Source organism: Ixodes scapularis, unplaced genomic scaffold (genome assembly GCF_016920785.2).
Source record: "Ixodes scapularis isolate PalLabHiFi unplaced genomic scaffold, ASM1692078v2 PGA_scaffold1__304_contigs__length_218370807, whole genome shotgun sequence".
Taxonomy (NCBI): Eukaryota; Metazoa; Arthropoda; class Arachnida; order Ixodida; family Ixodidae; genus Ixodes; species Ixodes scapularis.
The window spans coordinates 120,058,404-120,080,320 of NW_024609846.1; the positions used below are offsets into that span (position 1 = coordinate 120,058,404).

At 50.2% G+C, this 21,917-nt stretch overlaps 1 protein-coding gene across 4 annotated transcripts in view; it reads right to left on the reverse strand.

Annotated features, from left to right (window-relative positions):
• Positions 1 to 21,917, reverse strand: part of LOC8035542 (msx2-interacting protein) — a 220,444-nt gene that overhangs the window by 83,042 nt on the left and 115,485 nt on the right. For all 4 annotated transcript variants that reach the window (XM_042290909.1, XM_042290907.1, XM_042290908.1 and 1 more), the window contains exon 2: positions 17,946 to 18,281. In XM_042290909.1, the coding sequence (XP_042146843.1) occupies positions 17,946 to 18,281 (336 nt within the window). The remainder of the gene's footprint in view (positions 1 to 17,945; positions 18,282 to 21,917) is intronic.

Sequence of the window (21,917 nt, forward strand, 5' to 3'; positions counted from 1 at the left end):
AATCCGGCCCCCGAATATTTTTTCGCGCGCTTCCGACTCGGGATACACAGGGAGAATAAACAGAACAAAGGATTGCAAGGCCGACCAAGTTAAGCGCGCTCACTGTTGCCAATCGAGTCGACATAAACCAAAACCAAAACAAAATACAATTTTTTTTTTTTTTTTTTTTTTTTTTTTTTTTTTTTTTTTTTTTTTGGCGCACGTTTTGCGATTTGGTGCAAAACGGCGCGAGCTATTGGAGGATGGCGCAGACAAATGTGTCTGGCGCAAAATGGCGCAATTGGCGCAGCCGTTCCACGCCTGATACTGTAATGTTGTTGTAGTTTTCATAAGCTAAAACAAACGTGTAGTATGTTGCTTTTGTTGCAAAACATTCGTTCAATTTCGTACTCGTCCGCTTTCTCTGTTTTTTAAACTTCGTAATGGTTTTAAAAGACAAATTACCGTACACTATATGAGAGCCTTTTCATCCCCTTTATTAATTCTTTTTTTTTTTTTTTTAGAGCACACGTTTACAATTTTTTAGAAAATTGCTGAGCTCGGTAAGAACTACAGAAATAGGAAGGACAGAGAGAAACGCATCTGGCAGACGCAGACACCTGTGCTAGGAAGTAGACGTGTCCCGGGAACTTACTACTTCGATAGTCGGTTGCACCTTAGAAAAATTGAGGAGACACTCCTCGCGGTGTGACCTTAATTTACCCCTAAAGTGGTGAATCAGGATACTGGCACGCGCCTCGCTGATTCGCCACAAAAATGGGTTCAACACAAACACGGCTGACCTAGTAACCAAGATATCGGCCAAAAACAATCCAAACTGACAGTTTCCGCTGGCAACACTGAAAGAAGTGACGACAGGTGTGGATAGAAATCGCTATTCGGGCAGTAGAACCTGTTTCCGAGGCTTACAAGAAGTTCGATGGTGGTGAGATGAGTGCTGTGCCAGCTCACTCTAACAGAACGAACTGAATACGTGATATACTCGGCATCTCGACCTGAAAGTTTTCCAACATGTGATGTGGCGCCACCGGTGGAAAGCGCGGGGAAAATTCAACGATGATTTTGGCGCCACGTTCATCACTTGCCATTTTCTCAATGCGAAGCGCAATTTCGTCTGCTTCTTGAACAAGGGCTGCGGTGACGTGAGAAAGACGCCGACTTCTGATTAGCTCTGATTAAAGGATAATGGGTAGACCTCGAGGCAGCTTCCTTTGAGGTCTACCCACTATCCTTACAATCAGATCTAATCAGGGCTTGGCGTTCTGACGTCATCACAGCCCCTCCGCGAAAAGCAGACGAACTTGCGCTCCTCGTAGCCATTCTGAATACTGCGATGCCCGGTAGCATCCCTGAAATGTCGTTAGCTCGGGAAGCTACAAAACGAAAAACACACCAGAGTAATCTCGACCAATCGCGAACCATTATGCCGGGGTCACACAGCTTATAGACGATTTCAGGCTGCTGTGCCTGGGCGCCACCACAACGGAGCTTCAGTCTTTGTTTTCTCTTCTTCCGTTCGCCTCACTTTATCACTATCACAGCCGGACAGTTTATTGCCACTTTAGGTGCTACCGTGTCCTTCTGCCCAGCATAGGTCTTTGTGGAGTCTTGTCAACATCGGTTCAGTGGCTCGGCATCTCGGTAAGACGAGAGAAGATCGGCAATAGCGGCTCCATGTCGCGCGTGTTTGAAGCGTCTGTACATCGTACAAAAGACAGTCTGCATACAGCTTCGAACGCGGGTTACCACGAGATTCGTGTTTCGAATGCCGCATGGCAATGAGTGGAAGGATGAAACTTGGCAGGCGGCATTCGAACCACGCGGATATTGCGGTGACTCGTGTTTGCAGACTGTCTCTTGTATGCTGTATGAGCAGTGGGACCCTGGCTTTATATTCAATAACAAAGTGAGAACGGCGGGGAAAGTTTCTGTTCACTACTGCGTGATACACGCTTTAAAGCACGAAATGCTTTTTTAACGCTACCCCCCAATTCCAAAAGTTTGTCCGTGCGTCCGGCCGGGCATTTTCCGCTAGATTTAGAGGGGAAAGTCGCGTGACTATTCAACTTTGGGAAATTGACTTCCCCGCTAAATATAGCGGGAATATTCACGTCGTAACGAAAACATTATTTCAGCTTCCCCGCCAAATACAGCTGAGGAAATCGACGTCACGCGAGCTATACAACCATTTAGTTTCCTCGCTGCGGGAAAATATACGTCACTTGACACCTTCCCTCCCTTCACCCCACCCCTCTCATTTTCTTTTCCACCCCTTCCCCCTCCGACCCCCCCATAGTTTACCCTAGGTGCTGTTGCACCCAGGGTGTTCCACAGCATTTCATGTATCAGAAAACCTTTTTTTTTTTTAATATTTAAAACCCTGGATATTGGACAGCCTAAATTCGTCACCTACAGCCGAGACTGTAGACGCCAATTGGGGTTGACTAAACTCGCGCTAAGCATCCAACGTCTACTCCGCTTTATTGTCCGTCTGTTCTCGTAAAAACGTAGTTAACCTGGTTTTGCGCTACTTCATCTCGACCGTGGGAACATCCTACTACGAAAACGTCTGTCGGTGCCAGGTATATATATATATATATATATATATATATATATATATATATATATATATATATATATATATATATTATATATATATATATATATATATATATATACAAAACAAGACCGTAAACCTATCCAGGGCAGCAGAAGCCGGCGGCTGGGCGGCCAAGTGTCGAAGTCGGGCAGCCGATGTTAGTCGTCCCAAGCTTCGCTGCCTGTTCGTACGAGTCAATTGGATCGCGAGCAAATAAGCAAACTGGATGGAGAAAATCGATCCTGGTGCTCCAAACTCTTCGCCCGTCTAATTAGCGACAAACGGCGCCCCACTTTTGGTAAAGCTGCGTAGCGGCTTTATACACCGACCAGCACGCTCCGCTGGCACCAATCGAGGGACCCGTGCTTGGTCGCATTCTACTAACACACACAAATAAAAAAATTCGTTGTCTTCTTTTTTCTTTTGGGCGGTTTTTGATGAACTTTGATGAACCACCCCGGGCAGCAAAACAAAGAGAGACAACGAATGTGGATCGCGCTTTCGACACAGTGATCAAGTAAGCGGGCATGATTTCGGTCGCGATACCAAAATTCCGGACGAAAACGTTGAAAAGTATAGGGATGGGACCGGCATCGAAGAGAACTTCAAAGCGAAATAATATGAAGGGCGCTTTCAAGCTCTCTTTGGCAACACGGTCGTGCGACGCGTTCTCCAATCAGCGTGACCTACGCACAATTGCAACGAATACGGTGTCTCGGCTGGTATGGTTTCTCGGAAAGCTGGTCTGATCTGAGGCCCTTCGATACTGAGCTTTTTCTCCTTTCGAAGCAATAAGTCTATCGTTTAACGAGCGCTCGCACAACAGTGAAAGCGCGGGCTGCTGCTACCAAGCGGCAAAAGCTCTCGATCTCGATCCGGCGGTGTCTACGAGGATGGTGGATGCCGGAGGATGGTCCGAAACCGGAATGAAAGCAACGACAAAGTCACCGGGACAAGCTGTTCCCCGTACACAACGTGGCAGAGCGATGCAAGAGGTAGCTTCGCGAAGCTATCTCACGAGTCACGGTTGTCCCGGTGTTCTGATCGCTTCTGTCGTTTTTTGTTGTCGTGAAGGTGACCGTCGCAAATATGTGACCCTTTGGAGTGCGTGCGCATAGCTCGCTTCGACTGCATTCATTGCCTCAGAAAGCTGGAAAAATGGCCCTCCTTCCACAACAAACTATGCAAGCAAAAGATTTCTCGAGCTTAAGTAAAATACAAATGCGAGAATTGCACGCTTAATAACAACACCTCCTCCCTAGATGCTATTTTCCCTCGTAGAATGCTATTTTCTCGACCAGTAACTTCGCAGCACCCCTTTTTTTTACACGTTATATACGTTTGGTGTCACAGGCCATACAAAGGTCTTCAGAACGAATATCTTTAAGAAATAGATGAATCAGTTTGCGATCTCGACTCCGTGCGTGCCCCTCGGCGTGTGGTGGTTCGTTGAATCTCTCCAAAGTTTGTTCTGGTGGCCTGTGAAAGACGCCTTTAGGGGAGTAATGTAATTTTTTTACTGACAGCTGAGAATGGCATTCGCGCCAAATGGCACTTGTTTACCAGCAGAGTTTCTAAAAGTCCATCACCTCGTTCGATACCCTTAAGTGTTTACTTTCAAACACGTTGGCTGTTGCGCAAGTTCTCCGAAGTACCCGAAGGGGTCTTCGATATTCATCGATGTCGTCCTCAAGCCGCAGCTCATACAACTGGTTTTTGATTCCACGTCCTTCGTGTCCACCCATTCAAGAAGCATCCATCTTTTAGCAAAAAGCAGTTTGTCGTCTTCTGCGTCTAACAGCGCTGCTGCCATAATGGCGTATCGCCGTCTCAAGTGCACCTCCATTTTTCTACGCTCGTCAGCGCGCACCGAGCCCTGTTGTCTAGAGTGCGACCGCTAAATTCGTCTGATAACACTGACATCCCGGACATCCCTATCGGCTCCCCGCCGTTCGTGTAAATGCTGGAGTCGGGGAATGCAGTGATCGGCGGAACCATCCCTGCTGGTTCCGCCGGGGAGATCCCGGGGATTTTTCACGGAGGAGGTGGAGGGGAGGGGGAGGGGAGGGGGGGGGGGGGGGGGGGCAATCACGGGACGAAAACGTCGGGCTCTTGGTTGCGACCACTGCGACGTCACCTCCGCGGTGGAGGGGGAGAAGAGGGGAGGTATGTTTTGGCGGTACAAATAATCACGGCTTGGCGGCGGATCAGTTCGTTTTTAATTCTATTTCGTCGTTAAACGTTTTGGTGCCGGGTGTGAGAGCGCTAAATGCATCTGCGGCGGTGTAAAAAGTGGAAACCGCTAAATTTGGGCTGCAAATGCTGACATCCCATCTCTGGTCGGTGTGAACGACGAGGTGCCCAGACGAGGATTTGGAGCAGAGTGTAGCCTCCAAGTAAAGTATTTCATTTCATCGACATCGTTCTCTCCGCTTCCCGCCTTTTGCAAACACGAAACCGCAAGAGGGTAGACAATTCACGACATTTCCCGTCCCAGGTCCCCCGAAGCACAATCAAAGGCAGTGTGTACCGCGGCGTTTCTTGCGGAGAAGGCAACGGACGAACCTACGTGCGCAGAGAAGAGCGGGGTCCGACCTTGACACGCGGGACCCGGTTCTCCGGCGTCGTTGGATCCCGCGGAATGGCGGCGTGTCGACGACGTTCGCCGGGCCCGGAGCACCACAACACTGGCCGGAGGCATCCCAGCGCCAGCTCGGCGCGCAACTGGGCCGGAAACTCGTCGCCGGGCCACGGTGTCGCGCAGCTGCCGCGTGTCGAGCCAAACGCGTCTACGGCAATATCGCTCGCACATGTCGAGAACAACAAACAAAAAATAAAAACAAAAATGAGCCGCTCCGATTCGAAAACAACGTCGATGCGGCCGTGAGCAACACCCATCACCCAACACATCTCCAAAACGCCACCCTTAAGCCGCGGAAGAAACGAGCCTCAAACCGGGTGTGCAGACTGTCTTTTGTACGAAGTACGGGCAGTGTGAACCCGGCTTTAGGCGGTTGACGCTGTCCGTGTGCCGAGCTCGTGCCGTCTGCTACGGGCAGCGTTCGCAGACGACAGCTTGACAGCCGCATTCTCGCAACACATTGTTCAAGTTCTTCTTAAATACAAAACAAATAGCGGCAAGAAAATAAATAATTAAATGACGTTAAAGGATCGGTTCCACGCGTTTAATGTTGCAAGAATCGGCACCGTGCTACTTATCTTAACGCAGAAAAAAAAAAGGAGCGTCGATACTGCAATTAATAGCGAGGCAAAAATACTGACTATTTCCCGACCTGCAGCAGCGTGTGGCGGCTACGGGACTACACAGCACGACGTCATACCGAGTTATACTGTAGTGAATTGGGCGATTATCTGGGCAGTTGAGAGCTAAGCGTTATAAATCTTCCCGCGCGAACGCGAATTAATCTGCGCCTCGTAGCGTTGTCAAGAATCATCCCATAGAGCGTCTGTGACACCATCTATCTACCCGAAGTAAACGAAGACCAATCCCCTCTTCTTCGCTTGACTGACAAATGTGCAAAACGCTCGCGCTGACAGGTTTCCTCGCTCGTCCGAGATCGGCTACCGACTGCGACCGATGCCGCCGACCGGTTGTGGCGTTCAGACCTGATCGAACCGGAGGTTCGAAAAGCGTCGCGATTCGACGCGAAAAGCTCCGAACCGACGGAGAACGAATGGGGCTCGAGAGCGTGTTCGAAAACCCAACCGGAAGCTTGCCGTTCCCCGTGGTCACGTCCCTCGGCACGTCACTCGGGAGACGGTGTAAGAGTTGGGGCAAGCTACGCACACTTCCCCCCATTTGCTTCCTCTATTTAAATAGAAACTAGCGCACGCTAGCCAAACTGGCTTCCAGTTCGTCACCGTTTTGCACACGAGCCAGGTTAGAGCCGCCATCGCTGACCTCATCTTACCGAGATACCGAGCCAGTGAAACGGTCCTGGACGATATTTTACAAGAGACACTGCTGGGGGGAAAGACACACTAGAATCTAAAATAACTATGGCCCCGCCTGCTAGGGTAATGATGACGTGAACCGAACGGAATAAAAGAAAACAAAAACTGAAGGTCGGTTTTGGCGGCGCCCATGCACAGCTGCCTGAAAGCGTCTATAAGTCTATAAGAATGGCCCCTTTGAAAGGGGTCATGAAACGATTTTTCTGCTTCTTCCTTAACTTTAATCCTCAACTCAAATGCGAAATGTGAAATGACGTCATCGTGACATTGTTCGGCACTGGTGCGATGACTCCTAGCTTTTACCGTGTTTTTTATGCACACCATAGAACTTGTCATTCCCCAGTGATAATAAGTTGTATCAGGGCACTCGTTGGCCACGAACGCTAATCCAAATATTCGTCGACGGATTGATTGTTGACGAGCGCATACGTCCGAGTGACGCAGTTCTCGTGTCCAATGCGTGAGCTGGGCTCGGCTGACGTCAGGTTGGCACCGCTGACGCGCTTTGGGAACCGCGGATGTATCGTAGTGAAAAGGCGGAGAGCTTTCGAAGGAAAGAAGGTACAAAATAGTCCGCTATATTTTCAAATGTTCGTACCGAAAAGCTGGCTTTTGCCTTTCTACCCTCTTTCTTTTGGCCAACTAAACGATATGCGATTAGTAAACTCCCAATTTAAAATCATTTATCCCAGCCCAAAATTCGTCTCATGGCCCCTTTAAAGAGGGTTACAACAATTCTGCACGTTTAATAAATACCATTCTGAATTAATCCTTCACGGTCATACATTAACCTCGGGTAAAGGCAAAGTTCAGCCCCGACCTCAAAACCTCGTGCCGCGTCAAGTCCAACTAAACCCCACCCAAATAACTACAACACGGCTCATTTCTGTTTCGAGCAAAGCGGACCCCGAGCTCAAGCGCCGGGGCACACGTCGCGAACGAACGACTGCGTCAAGACTTTGACTTCGTATCTCCTAAACTCCCCGCGTCCTGAATCGGTTGACTCGAGTAAAGTGACTTTAGCCGGACTCGAGGAGTCCCACCTGTCCCCGTCGCAACCATCCTCCCGGCACGGCCAATGATGGACCGCCCCATTAATCCCGCCCATTCCCGCAGGGTCACGCACCCGGCGCCTCCATACTCGGTCTCGGCCTACGATGGACCACGGCGCACGCTATACGGGGCCAACCCCGACCAATCCGGGGCTGCAAACTCGTCGCGTGACTAGTACGCGTCCCTTCCGGAAGTCGCGTGACGCTCGCCCGTACCGTCGTCCGCGGTCCATCGACGTTCGTCGCCGCATCTCGCCGGTGTATCGCCGGAGAGGCGGCTAGACGCGGCGGCGGCGGCAGCCCGGGGCTCACGGCGGACCGGCTCCCGCCGATCAATCAGCGTCCCCGGCTAATTAGGTTCGGCCGCACCGCCAGGCAGCTGCGCCCCCGTCGCACGCCTGCATCTACCCGGCAATCGATGGTCGTGACGTCAAGCGGGCGCCCACGGCGGAACCTCGTCGAGATTCGAACTGCGGCGCCTGCAGGAACGCGTCTTGGACGGGTGCGCTGTACCGAGCGTCCTTCGGCGTTTGTCTTCACCGACGTAATTTCGTGGGCCATTTGATTGTTACGAGCCCTCTGGCGCGTGTGCAAGGCCAGCATTCCGAGGGTTCAACCCCAAATGAACGCCAGTCTCATACCACGCCGACACCGAGAGTTCGTTAGAAGTGGTCTCCGAATGGCCACGCGAAGTGACAACGAGCAATTTTCGCGGGAGCCAGCGTGTGATGATGTCGGATGACGCGCTCCTGTTATGCCCGTGTCCCACTAGAGCGACAGACAGAAACAAACGACAGCGACAAGCCTCAAACCGGAGTCTTTAGCGACTCGAGAGGCTTTGTAGAATAAAGGGGTATTATCAAACAAGACCATCATGCACGCGAGGGTATCTTTGGCAGACTTCCGATTGCTCGTGCTTACTTCACGAGCACCGAACGACTAAACGCCTGGCAAAAGTGCCATCGCAACCATACTGCGTGGGTTTGAGGCTTGTCGCTGTCTTCTGTTTCTGTCTGTCGCTCTAGTGGGGCACGGGCATTACAGTCTAAGCTCGTTATAACAGACATTGATGTTGACCAAGATTGCTATCTGTTGTAAAAGGAGTATGTTGTATGCAGATATGAAGTTGAGTCAATGGTACATAGAGTAGAACCAACCGAACTTAACAAATTGGTATGTTATATATCCAAATGGTGTGTTGTAACAAGGTGTGTTGCAATGAACTTAGACTGTAGTTGGTTGTAGAACCAAGCACGCACACAGGCACACGAGTCGGAGACGGATGCGGAACGCAGACAGGGGTTAAAGGCGCGTTCCAGACACCGTAATTAAAATTAAAAAAATATATAGATATATATTGCCTCGTTTTGTGTGGCAACAAACGCGGGTGCGTCGTCTACTGGGCAGTTTTGACCCACTTCCGCGCCCGGGATTTCTCTTCTTTTCTTGCTTTTTTAGGTGGGAAATAATTTTGACGCTGTTTCGACCTACGAGCGACCAATTTTCGACGATAGCGCGCAGATTCGGTCTCCCAAATGCCGCAAAACGTGCAGTGTAGTTGAGGATCAAGAGCGCTTAGAACGACAGATGTGAATGCACGCGTACGTATGGATGCAAGTACGAACGAGTCTGTGCGAACTAGCGAGCGCCGGTTTTATGTTCTTCGCGTAAAATCAAAAAGTGGTCATGTCACTGAAAACTCGAATAGCGTACGTGGCATCCATAGAGCCGACATGCTGCAAACACTGATGTTTCATGGCGGGTTTTGGCCAGTCTCTCGTTCGAAAGGATATCCACATAAAACGTACAACTCCCTTGTCAGTAAAAACAAATAAATAAATAAACATCGTAATAATAATTACAACTGTTTGGTCCCTGTTTTTCTTTTCGCTTTGTATTTAATGACGACACGTCTAAGTCACCTTTTCGCTGCTCTTTGTTGTAGCTCCTTTTGCCAAGAAGACGTGATGCCAGACCTTGTCGACCGAACGACGCTTACCACCCCACGTCTGCACTTGTATAGATGCCAATAAAATGATAGACTGATCGCTGCTCATAGGAGATCAAAAACCAAAGTTCATCCAGTCCCCTCGTTTGTATTCGACGAAAGAGTTACAATCCTCGCGCCGTTGCAATTCCCTTCTGGAGACTGTGGCTTTCCCGGAGTCCTCCTTCCAAAAATCAGACAACATACGGGTCTCGAGAATCGCTGGGGTACGATAACGCAAACATGTATTGTCGACGAACGCACGAGTACACAAAAGCGCGTACGGGGAGCAACACCGTAAGCAGAAACAGGCGATTAAGGTTTTCCTCGGCGTTTTCTGTCACAGCTGGAAGTCTAAACAAAACGACCGGCACGTTATGCTGGACGTCGGAACGCCCAGCTCTGACAGGAATGAGTGGCGAGTAGATGTGAGGCTAGCTGTCTCTACTCACTCTGCGGACGCGGACATAGGGCCGAACCACATAGTTATTCTAATGTACGCCAGAGGTCCGAATGGCGCTAGTGTGCTGTCACAGACTGAAGCAGACAGCAACCAGTCGGAAATTGACTTCCGGTAATGCATTTCTACGGGGGAAAAATCCAGTGCATTTTCTCCCTGCGTTCGGTTATAAGAGCTGATATCACGAATAACTCGCACCTAATAAATAGGCAGATTAGAATAGTTCTCAGTCACGCGGACGAAATAATTGGTCAGTTACGGCGTTTTTTTTATTTCAAATTCGTGGCATTAAAAGCGGTGCTAAAACGGCATCGTACATGCATTTGTGTACACTGTCGGACACTGTTAGCGCGAACACGGTGTCGGCGCTTTCCAGCATGGGGGATATACGTGCCAAACGAACGAAGGACATCTGCAAAACCAAGGAGGACGCCAAGAACTACGCATTAATACAGGATCAATAACTCCTCGTGCGTGCAGACGATCGAAATTATTTGAAGGCCACGTAATATAGTCCTATTTACAATAAGTACCGCTTTATTCTTTCTTCTCATGATCGATGTGTGCGAAGATGTTTGTTGTGCGTTCAAAACATCACCTGTACCCTCGAAAATGGGGAGACGCCAGAGAACAAAACGTGCCCGATAAAAGCTGCCCGACATAGAACACACTCAAAATTCAAACTTTTTTTTTTTATAGCAGACATACTTTATTCTTTGCGCTTTGAATGTTTTTAACCGCTCTTTACTCAACATTCCTTTAGGTTTTATTTTGCTTATAATCGTCACTCGTTTTTACACACCTGCTACGGAACGGATGCTCGGGCCTGAAACATAGCGACGTTTGACATCGTTCACTGGTGAAGAAAAATACGGTAACTAAAGCAATTACGCTTCTACGATGATGGTAAAGGTACACACTAGTCGGTACGACCGAAATAACAAGCGTGATTCGTGCTATTTTTCGGCGGAGAGACAAAATGCACGCGCTTTCCCACAGGAATGCACAGGAGCACGGCAAGAGTAGACTGCCTGGTTGCGGTCTGCTTCAATTTGCCTCCCGGAAGTCGCATAGACGCTAGTTCCAGTCGAACCTCTAGCGTACGTCGTAACAACGCTGGACACCGGCGCTTGGCAATCGAACGCGTTCAGAGTGTGATTAGATGCAAAGGCACAGCTATGGCTTTGCGTCTACCCTCCACTAATCGTTCGAACCAGGGCTCAGCGTTCCGACATCCCCGAGAGCTCTCTCTCGTCCTCTCATGCATACCTTAGTTTCTCGTCGCATGAATGCAGCAGTAGCTGCACCACCGAAGCGAGCTCGCGACGAACGCGTGCCGGAATCGAAGCTTCTACCGCGTCCTTGCAGAATGTTGCAATCTACGGTCTATGGACTGCAGAATGTTGCAATCTACGGCGCTGTCCTAAGTGGTTAAGGTATGGAGATGAACAGTGACATAGTCTCCTTCATACTGACACAACCTGGATGATCGCCAGGAGGAGCGGCCGCCGAAATGGAAAAGGTGGAGCGGCAGACAACGGATGAGAGGAGAGCCACGTGACCCGGCGGCCCGCTGCGGCGAGACGCCGAAACACACTTCTCCCGAGCGAACAAGTGTGTTTCGTGTCCTCGCCGCTGCAAAAGCTGTGCGCTGACGTCCAGGTTCCCCGAGAAATGGCCCTTTGATGCTCTGTGCTACCATATATCCTCGCGCTCCAAATCTGCGACCGGCCACTCTGTGGCTCCGTAGTCGAACTGCCAGGCTTCGTGAGTGTAGAGGAGGCTATGACAATACCCTAAACAAAAAAACAAAAAACAAAAAAAAAAAACTGCAAAGAAAAAAAAACGATGTTTTTGCGCTAACTAGGCCGCAGAATGTGCAAAGTGTGTGTGTGTGTATATATATATATACAAGTTTTAATTAATTATCTGGCTAATTAGTAGGTTTTTGGCAATTCCTGACGTCCGCCGTGGCTGGTAGTTTGTTCCCGAAGAGAGTTTCTTCTTTTTTCAATCGCCCTAATTTTTAGGATTTTTGAAAGTCTTCACAAAAACACCCGGTATATATATATATATATATATATATATATATATATATATATATATATATATATATACCGGGTGTTTTTGTGAAGACTTTCAAAAATCCTAAAAATTAGGGCGATTGAAAAAAGAAGAAACTCTCTTCGGGAACAAACTACCAGCCACGGCGGACGTCAGGAATTGCCAAAAACCTACTAATTAGCCAGATAATTAATTAAAACTTGTTAATTAACTTTTTATTTAGTGGAAATAGACGTATGATTCCAATTAGAAAGTTGCTGAACGTTATCGAAAACCACTAAATCAGTCATTTTCAGAAAGACTTTAAGCGCTTGAGAAGAGTAGTAGCGCACTAAAATTACCACTCGTGGAGCAGGTACAAGGCTGGGGCTAGATTAGAGGCGGAAAAATCGCGCGGGCGCCTTACCGCAACCGCTAGCTTTGTACCTGCTCCACGAGTGGCAACTTCAGTGCGCTACTACTCGTCTCACGCGCTCAAAGTCTTTCTGAAAATGACTGATTTAGTGGTTTTCGATAACGCTCAGCAACTTTCTAATTGGAATCATATGTCTATTTCCACTAAATAAAAAGTTAATTAACAAGTTTCAATTAATTATCTGGCTAATTAGTAGGTTTTTGGCAATTCCTGACGTCCGCCGTGGCTGGTAGTTTGTTCCCGAAGAGAGTTTCTTCTTTTTTCAATCGCCCTAATTTTTAGGATTTTTGAAAGTCTTCGCAGGAACACCCGGTATATCATTAAAAAAAAATAAACTACTTATTGTCGAACGCTCTTAAATCTTTATGCAAAGTAAGCCCGAGTGACAAGGCTCGCGGTCTGCGCTAGAGAAGCTATGTGGCTGACCCGGACTTTGACCAACTTTTGCGATTCAGAACGGGACAGGTGCACACCGGTCACCACCAGGTATGGCCGCAGACGCGCACCGATGCCAGTCCGGTGGCCGCGTCGCGCTACAGAGAGCGACCGTGACCCGAACCGGCAAGACGCGCGAGAATCGACAGGCGTCAAAGATGCGCGACCAAAAAGAAAAAGGAAGTGGAAATCGGGGCAGGGAACGGGGGAGGTCGCGAGCCCATCCGATGCCGACACACTCCATTTAAGGTACAACTCCGTGCGTCCAACCTAGATTTCCAAATGGATCGACGGTTCCCCCGCGGGGATTCCTCGACTGCGTCCATTTATTAGCTTCGTAGTTATCGAAACAAAACAAAAATAGAAAATTAGAAAAAAAGAAAGAGGAGTGTTCACTTTTGCGCGCGTGCGTCTACAAAAAAGAGTGCCTTAACCGGTACCAACTAAATCCCCTTCGTGCTTCAAAAGTAGCGCAAAGTGCGTCGATGCACGAGGCACGCGCAATAAGCAGCCCTTGGGAAGGTCATGGCGGCACCAGCACAGTATTGCGCTACATTTCAGACGAAATTGTCTTCCAAGAAATGGCGCGCGGCCCGTGTCTCGATCGAGCATTTCTACAACAATGAATGGCGGCACTTTTCCCATGATAGAGGGGCTTTAGTAGCAACTGCCTACCTCACTAATACCCGTGCCACACGGGCAACTGGAATGCCATTTACAACGAATGACATTTGAACGATCGGCCAATCAGCGCGCGACACTCCGAGCGTGGGGCGCTCCACGCGCGACAGATCGCGAGCCGATTCGTTAGGAAAAAGTTAGTAAAGTCGTTAATATAAAAAAAAACGTTACCGATTTCCCTTGTTATGCGGAGAATTAAGATATACGTAGGTGCACTTTAGGTTACGTATAGGTTACTTTATCAAGACGTATACACGTGTGTGTATATATATATATATATATATATATATATATATATTAAGATGAATTTGAGTATAGCATCACTCACGATGAACCCTTTCGTGACGTATACTTTAGTTATATCTTATTCTGTTCTTGGCGGGCATCAATCAGGTTGACGTCTCTCCAACGTGTGATGGACGGTCGTTCTTTCTTCACACACCTCTTCAAATGATATCACACCGCTTACCTTCGTCCTTGCATGTTTGTATGTCAGTTCACACAGCCCTCTCAACAATATTTTTTTTTTTTTTTTTTTTTTTAAATTTAAGCCTAAGGTTTAGAGTAGGGAGGCAAAGGCAGACTTGCTCTGTTTGATGAGGTTCGGCGGGGTGTGCAATGCACGAAGAAATAAGTCAAACAAACGAGTATAAAACACTCAGCGTTCCTTTCCGACCGGAGGCTCTTGTACGCAACAAAACAATATCGGATACATTAAATGTTCTCCCTACATATTCGATAAAAAAGAAATATATTATTTATATGCCGGGTGTTTCATTTTAATTCGAACAGATCTATTACAAAAAAAGTTCGTAAAAGATGCACTAATCCGGTTTGTGCAGGTGAGTTGTATGGCCAGGGGGACATTACGTGGGTGGCTAATCTTTTCGATAAGTCGGCTAATTAATTAAAATTCGTTAATTAACACTTTAATTAGTGAAAATAGACATACGGTTCCAATTAGAAACTTACCGAGCGTCATCGAAAACTACTAGATCAAGTCTTTTCAGAACGACTTGAAGTTCGTGGGAAACTCGGGGGCGCACCAAGTAAGCATGTGCACTCGTGCAGCAGGTGCAAAGCTAGCACTAGCAGTGGCGGAACGCGGATGATTAGAATATCATCACGTTCCGGCAATATATATATATATATATATTAGTGAATTTACGGTGAATAAGCTTACTTTTTGCGAATCTTAACTTTTCAAGTGCATTACCGGACAGCCCGGCGAATACAATCCAATCGGGGGTAATGACTGGACGCCATACTTGAGGGCAATGTTTAGAGCGCATGCTCAGAGCCAGCTCACATTAATAGGTTGCTAGCTAAGACCGCCAACCTTGATGGTGCCGAATGCACGCTGCAAAAGGACCGTGGAAGCTCGCCACCAGCACGAGCTCAGCAGTCGCGCACACAGTTATGGCCCGCCAGCGAATACTCCCTCTATACAACTCATCGACTCATACCGAAAAGTAAGCCCGTTCCGGACCGGCTGGCCAGATGCTAGCACGCGGCCCCGGTGTAACACGCAGCCCCAAAAAGCTCACGCATGCTGGACCCCTATGTGAAGCTACCAACAATCCACTCGTACTCTGCACACACGCACACACACACGCACATACAACTCGCACCACGCCCCTCCCCCCGAGACGGGCGACGGCGGTCGTCAGGCGCCATCCCTGGGCTCGAGGGTGGGCGCGTATTCCAGGCCACGGCAGCAGCAGCAGGGGGGCGGAGTCGACGCCACTCAACGCGCACAAGCGGGCACAGCGACGACGTTATCCGAGCCCCGACGTAATCCTGGGTCGTCATAATCCATCGGGCACAACGCAGCACGCCGTCGAGCGTCGTCATCGCCGCACTCGCACCGCCACGCGGCATCCATCCATCCATCCGGGCAACGTCGGGGGCACACAGCACACGGACGGAGATTGGAAACACAGCAGCGTCGAAGGGGGGGCATCCGGTGAGGGTGGCGACGGCGCGTTCACTCGGACCACAGGTCCCCGAGAAACACACAGCGTCGAAGCACACAGCCGAGACTGGACCCGAGCCCAGGGAAGGCGCCTTCGAGACGACGCTCGCGTCTACGGAGTGGGGGGCGTGGTGCTTGTTGTTCTGTGGGGCGTCGGGCACAACACACGCGAGCAAAGCGTCCTTTGGTATTCGCAGGGTCGTCCTCCTCCTTGAGACGTCGCCGCTGGTCTCACTAATCTGCCGGGCGTCTTCCCACAACGTGCTGATACGCCGTAAAGCTCCTCGATTTTCACGGTCCCGATTCGTCGCGAATTCGGCAGCGAGGTTATCATATTCGCGAGCATTTATCCTAAAGGCTGGAATTCGCCTGTCCAGAGTATAGAAATATTCGCGACCTCCCTAAAGTTCGCGAATTTTTCCCAGTCGCGAAATTCGCGAAAATTAGGGGCTCGCGTACAGTAAGTCCCTGACAGCATGAGAACGTCAGGGAGGTGGTCCGCAGCAAAAGCTTCCTACCTTCGGCAACGCTTTTTTTGAGCCTCGAGCGTGGAAGCGCAACCAAAGCACGGCGGAAGGCAACGAGCCAGTCTTAAAAACCGAGCTTCGTACAAATTAAAAACCGCCCAGCCGCTCTTATTCTGTTAATGAGTATAGTAAGCTCGCTCAGAGACCGGGATGTTTTCCGGAAACGATAGCTGGGTTACGCTCGGCTTTAAGTCCGTGCAGACGCAAACCGAAGCAGCGTCGTTTTCGGCGCGTTCCCACCGCCGGAAACGTTGGTGCTTTGATTTCGTTTCCTTCTTTCCGCGCGGACAGAAAAGAGAAGGCTCAGATTACGGAGTCACACTGTACGTTCCCACCTCTTCGACGAGTCCGGGCCCTCGATCAACGATAGGGACATGCCGAGCAGGAGCTGAATGCCAGTGGCATCGACCTTATTTCGAGTGTGGTGCGGAAACTACGGTGGCTGGCTTCCCATTCTCCCAAAGAGGCCCCTTCCCATTCGAGTGGTCTCCCCTCGCACGTCACCGCCGCTACGCGAGACGAACCGCGACAAGCGGCCAGGCATACCGCTGTCTGCGACACAAGTCTTGTACAAGATGTCGCCGGGGTCGGTAAGGAAGTTAGGAGAGAGACGAGTCGGCGCTCTCGTGCACAAGCGTCGAGGAAGTGCGTGGTGAAACCAGAGTGCCCCAGAATACGGTAATGAAACTAAGCTCCGCTCCGTCAATTACCCCTCCCCCCCCCCTTTTTTTTTTCTCAAAAAAAAAAAAAAAGAAAATGCCAGCGCGTTTATTATTTTACAGAGCTTTCGGAAAATCAGTCACCGTATTCTGCAGAAGGAATCTGCGGACAAAAAGGAAGCCCATGTTGATCCCCCTATTGTCATCGGTGCTAGGGACACTACGTAGAAACGTTTCACATGTTCAGTGCACCAGCACCAGCGTTAGTGATTTCCTTCTTCTTTGGGTAAGCTAGCTCCCTTCTAAGGTGCGCTGATTGATTGCCACATGCTCTGCAAAAAAATAAACGCGAGAGAAAAAAAAAATTTTAAAGTTTTTTTTGCCGCTCAGGCAAGAAAAAGAAAAGTGAAGTCATTGGCAGTGGACGGATGCGTGTTGCGTCCGATATTCCGCAAAAGCTACACGCAAGCTGAGAACGCGTTCCTCAGCCCGCCAGACAGAGGCGGCGACGCGCAGAAGGCGGATTACTCGAATGGGGAACAGCAGTCCCTTTTGCGTTACGTCGCGCCAGGCTAGTTCACCGTGGCTCTTTCGGTGTTCTTGGGCCAACACCGACAGAGAGTACACACTCTCTCCCAACGCCACGACGCAAGGCCGGCTTAGATGGACTTTACGCCGCCAAGGGGGCGCTGCTGCCGGCGTGGCGCAGGCGTTCACTACGCAAACTTACAAGCGCGAACTTGTCTGTAAAGAGCGTGTTGGTTTATGGACCCTCGGCTAGGCGTACAGTATCGGCGCTCAAGGCCCTAGTGCAGACTTGCGATTGTAGAACGCGACTTCCTCAGGGGGATGCTCCCACTTGAGCAGAACGAACGCTGGAGAGGAGGTCGCCCGCTCTCCAGCGTTCCATCTGCCAAAGTGGGAGTTTCCACACGATATACAGACACGATGTCGGGAAGTCCCGATTTGCTCCGTCGCCGACTGTTTTCGACGTCCCTGGACGACGGAAAACCGCTTTCTGCGATTCGGGATGAGGGCAACCGGAAGCTGGCCCGAGTGCCGTTACCCCGAAGCCTGGCGGCTGTCGACCCCGAGCGAGCCAAGCGGGTGCCTCACCTGGGGTTCCGGGCGCCCGCTCCGGGTGGCGGGTACGGGGACGCGCCCGGGGCGGAGGCGGCGACCGAGACGGCCTGCGAGAGCCCGATGGCCGGCGCTGCGGGGGGTCCGGCCCCCCGGGGCTGCTGCGGCGGGGGCACCGGCGGCTCGTCGCGCTCGTGGATGAAGAGGGCCTGGCCCGGGGGCAGCTCCACGTAGTCCGTGGGCAGCAGGCGCTCCTCCACCTTGTTCTCGGCCACGTGGGCCTTGACCGCGGACCGCAGGTCGATGAACGACACCGTGGCACAGAGCACATCCCCTTCGCGGCGGATTTTCACGCTCTGCACCTTGCCATACCTGCGGGGAGAGACATCAACGTCACTGCCGGCTCGCACCGAGCTGATCCACGACACGCGGGCTCAACCACCAGGAAGAATCTATGAACCTCGACCTCCACCCGACGTCCTCGCACTCGGATGGCGAACGTCCTTCGAGGCGTTGGCCACCGAATTGCCCGTGCATTCCGACGCCCGACAGAACAGACTGAGGCGAAGCGGTCACACCTACGGCGTCCGCGCGCTAGCGCAGCATGGGTGTCGATCACAGCCCTGGGGTCTTATTTCGGTCACCGCGAGAACGAGAAATAATTTCACACTCACGGAGCGAAATACAATCAATAAATCAATTTATCTTTTATTTTCACGAAATAAAAATGGGGGACGCAGGAGGCGTACATGGCTAGCAGAAAGGTATATGACCCATATGCAGGAGGCGCCTACTGGCCGGACTCCTGAACACACGAGGAAATATATTTAGCGGATGTTTCGCCCGCTAAGATGAGCGAAGGGCGTTTGTCCTCTGTGAAGCTTCATTCGCAGACGAAAATAAAACAAGAACAAAACCAGGAGAGAAAGAAGAAAAAAAAAAAAGGGGGGGGGGGGGTGCGTTTTCTACAAATTGAGTGCCACGGCGAGTAATAACGGATGAGAGCTGAAATGTTGATCTCCTATTTCACGTAGAACTCTATCGACGACCCGTGTTTCCTTAGCAAATCTCTAGTTGTTTCCTTAGCAAATCTCTGCCGCACGCAAGTTGACATCGACAGGTGGATAAACGAGTGCTAAGGAGGAACACATCGAAGGCCGCGAGACCTCTCTCGCCAGCCGCGTGTTGGAGAGAAGTGCTCGGCAAAATAACGCCCGATAGTGGACTCGGCGAACGGGTCAAAAATGCCCTTGGTCGAAAACGCTCGCGCAGCAGAAAGCCGTGACACGACCAATGAGCAGCCGAGAACGCTCGTCAGCATTCGTAAGCCAGCCCAAGGCAAACGGGGCAGCACCGAGCCCAATAGTACTTTGGAAAAAAAAAAAAAAAAAACGCAGGCTGGAAACGAACCCACAGGAGTTCAAAGCCGCCCATCCGGCATCTTCAAAATTTCCCCAGCACGCCGCACACGATCACATGACCGCACACCGGTACAATGCCTGTCCGCATCGAAGCGGAACTCCCGTGGCTTCCACCGGATTCGCTAAATAATAAGCCGAGGCTCTTTTGGGAAAGAAAACTGCCATCCGCTCTTCGGACGAAGGAGAACCGTCTAGGTTGAGCAGGCAGCAAGAGCAGCTCCGTTCACCCCTGAGCCGACAAGCCCGCGGGAAATACGTTCGCTCGGACCAGTCGTACATCGATCTCTCGCCACGCGTAATCACGCTCCCCGCCATAACGACGCACAGAGACCGGGGCCGGCCTTTTGTGTTTGGGGCTGAACCGCACGTAAGCGATTTAGCGAGCGGTGAGGGAGCCAGCGACGAGCCACGGAGATTTCTCACTGTCGCTCGTCGCGTCGCTCGGTTTCTGGATTTCTAGAAAACGTGGCTCATCGCCTCGGTCGATTTCGTGTGGTTTGGCTCCTCGCGCGACTGACCGACCGAGAGCGAACCGGAAAGCCGTCGCTTGTCTCGTCGCTGGCCAAATCGTTTACGATGGGTTCATCGAAACATGATGGTGCGCACTGCCGCCTCGGCTGCGCCTGGACTTAAAAGGTAGTACGATCAAACTTTCTGCGCGTTGAAACCTCTGTCCAGTGGGCTTCGTTCTGAGCATGGCCGGGTAGCTCTCTTCTACGGAGTGCCACACGTCGCGCAAGCGCAGTGACTCAGCACTACTGGCGCAGGAAGAACTGCCTCGTCAGTTTAGGAGTGAACGAATCGTCGTTCACCCCGGCGCCCTCGGAGCGACCGCGGCGCTGGGCAACGCGCGCGCGTGCGAGACATTGTTTCCTTCGTCTCGCGCCTGGCAGGAGGCCCGACAAGCGGAAAGAGCCCCGCAAAAGGGGCAGCACGTTTATGCGTACCCGGCCAGCGAGCCCTTTGTTGTCCGCAGCCCGCCTTCTTTTCCGTCCCCGCAGAACGAGTCAGTGGCACACGTGCACGCCGCGAACGCGTAGCGAACAACAAAAGGCAGCCCCACGGCACGCACACCACAACATCCGCGTTGGAAGCACGCTCTTTTTTTATTATTTTATTTGTTTTATTTTTCCGCTCCGCAGGCCTTTCTTTTACGTCATCGCCGAGCGGGAAAGTAGCGAGGTGTATACACGAAATGAAAGATACATAAAATTGAAAAACAAAAATACAAAACTCGTGCTTGCCGACGGAAGACTGCGGGGAGCACGCGTTCGACCCCGCGAGAGACCCCTCGGTTCGAGAGCTCGTTCGAGCCTAGAAACGTGGAACTGCCAATAAAAACAAAAATATATATAAAAAAAAATGTGTCTAGAGAACTTTGGATGACTACAGCACTTCCTAGATATGAATTGAGCGTGTGTCTCGAGATGAGCGGCTGTGACGTCACGCCGTTAAGGTGGAGCTGCTGTTGGCATTGAGCATGCGCAGATGCTCCAGCCTTCCGTGAATATGCTTGCATGCGCACTGCCCACACGTGGTAAGGACAAAATGAGTTTCTAAACAGCGTGTTGGTCTACTGGGTCCGGACGTTTCATCGAGCGCCGTTTCGTCGAATACAGTTTCGTCGAACGCCACTTCATTGAATACCGTTTCATCGAACACCGCTTTATCGAATACCGTTTCATCGAACCCCGCCTAGTTGAGCACCAATGGACGTATTCGGTTTCAAGCACGAAGCCGTCTTTGCAGCAAGAATACGTCTCCATGTTGCATAAAATTGAAAAAAAAAAAAAAAAAAAAAAAAAAAAAAACGACGTGTCTCCCGTTTGTTCATGTTTCGTAATCGGCTGGTGCCCAGTGTTTGCAAGCACGGCCTCAGGGCGTCACCATCTTGGTCAGTTGGGGTGCGCTTGGGCAAGCCATAATCCGTTTACGAAGCCTTGCTAAGGCGTCGCAATCGGTCGAGGCCACGGGGGATTGTTACAGCAACAGCGCCTTCCACGACAAAAAAAAAGTAGTTCTACGGTTATACTTTTTTTTTTTCTAAGGGCAATGGAACTCGCGCGATTTCATCTCCATCGAGAATAAGATATTATATATATATATATAGGGCATGGTCGCGTAGGGTTGGCCGAAGGCGTGGAGTACAAGACACTTGCCGAAACATTGAAATAAACCTTCGGTGTTTTTGTTTTTCTGACTTGGGATTTTCAACTTTTATATATATATATATATATATATATATATATATATATATATATATATATATATATATATATATATATATATATATATATATATATATATATATAAACGAATATGTGCAGATGAGTGAACCGTACGTAATCCAATGAATCAAAGAATTGAAGTTTTCAGGAACCCGCCGAAAGCCAAAAATTGGCGGAGCCAGGATTTGAACTCTGGGCCTCCCAATGTCCGGTCGGGTGTGCTAACCACTACTGTAACACTGCTAACCACTACTGCAACACACTGTAGTGGTTAGCACACCCGACCGGACATTGGGAGGCCCAGAGTTCAAATCCTGGCTCCGCCAATTTTTGGCTTTCGGCGGGTTCCTGAAAACTTC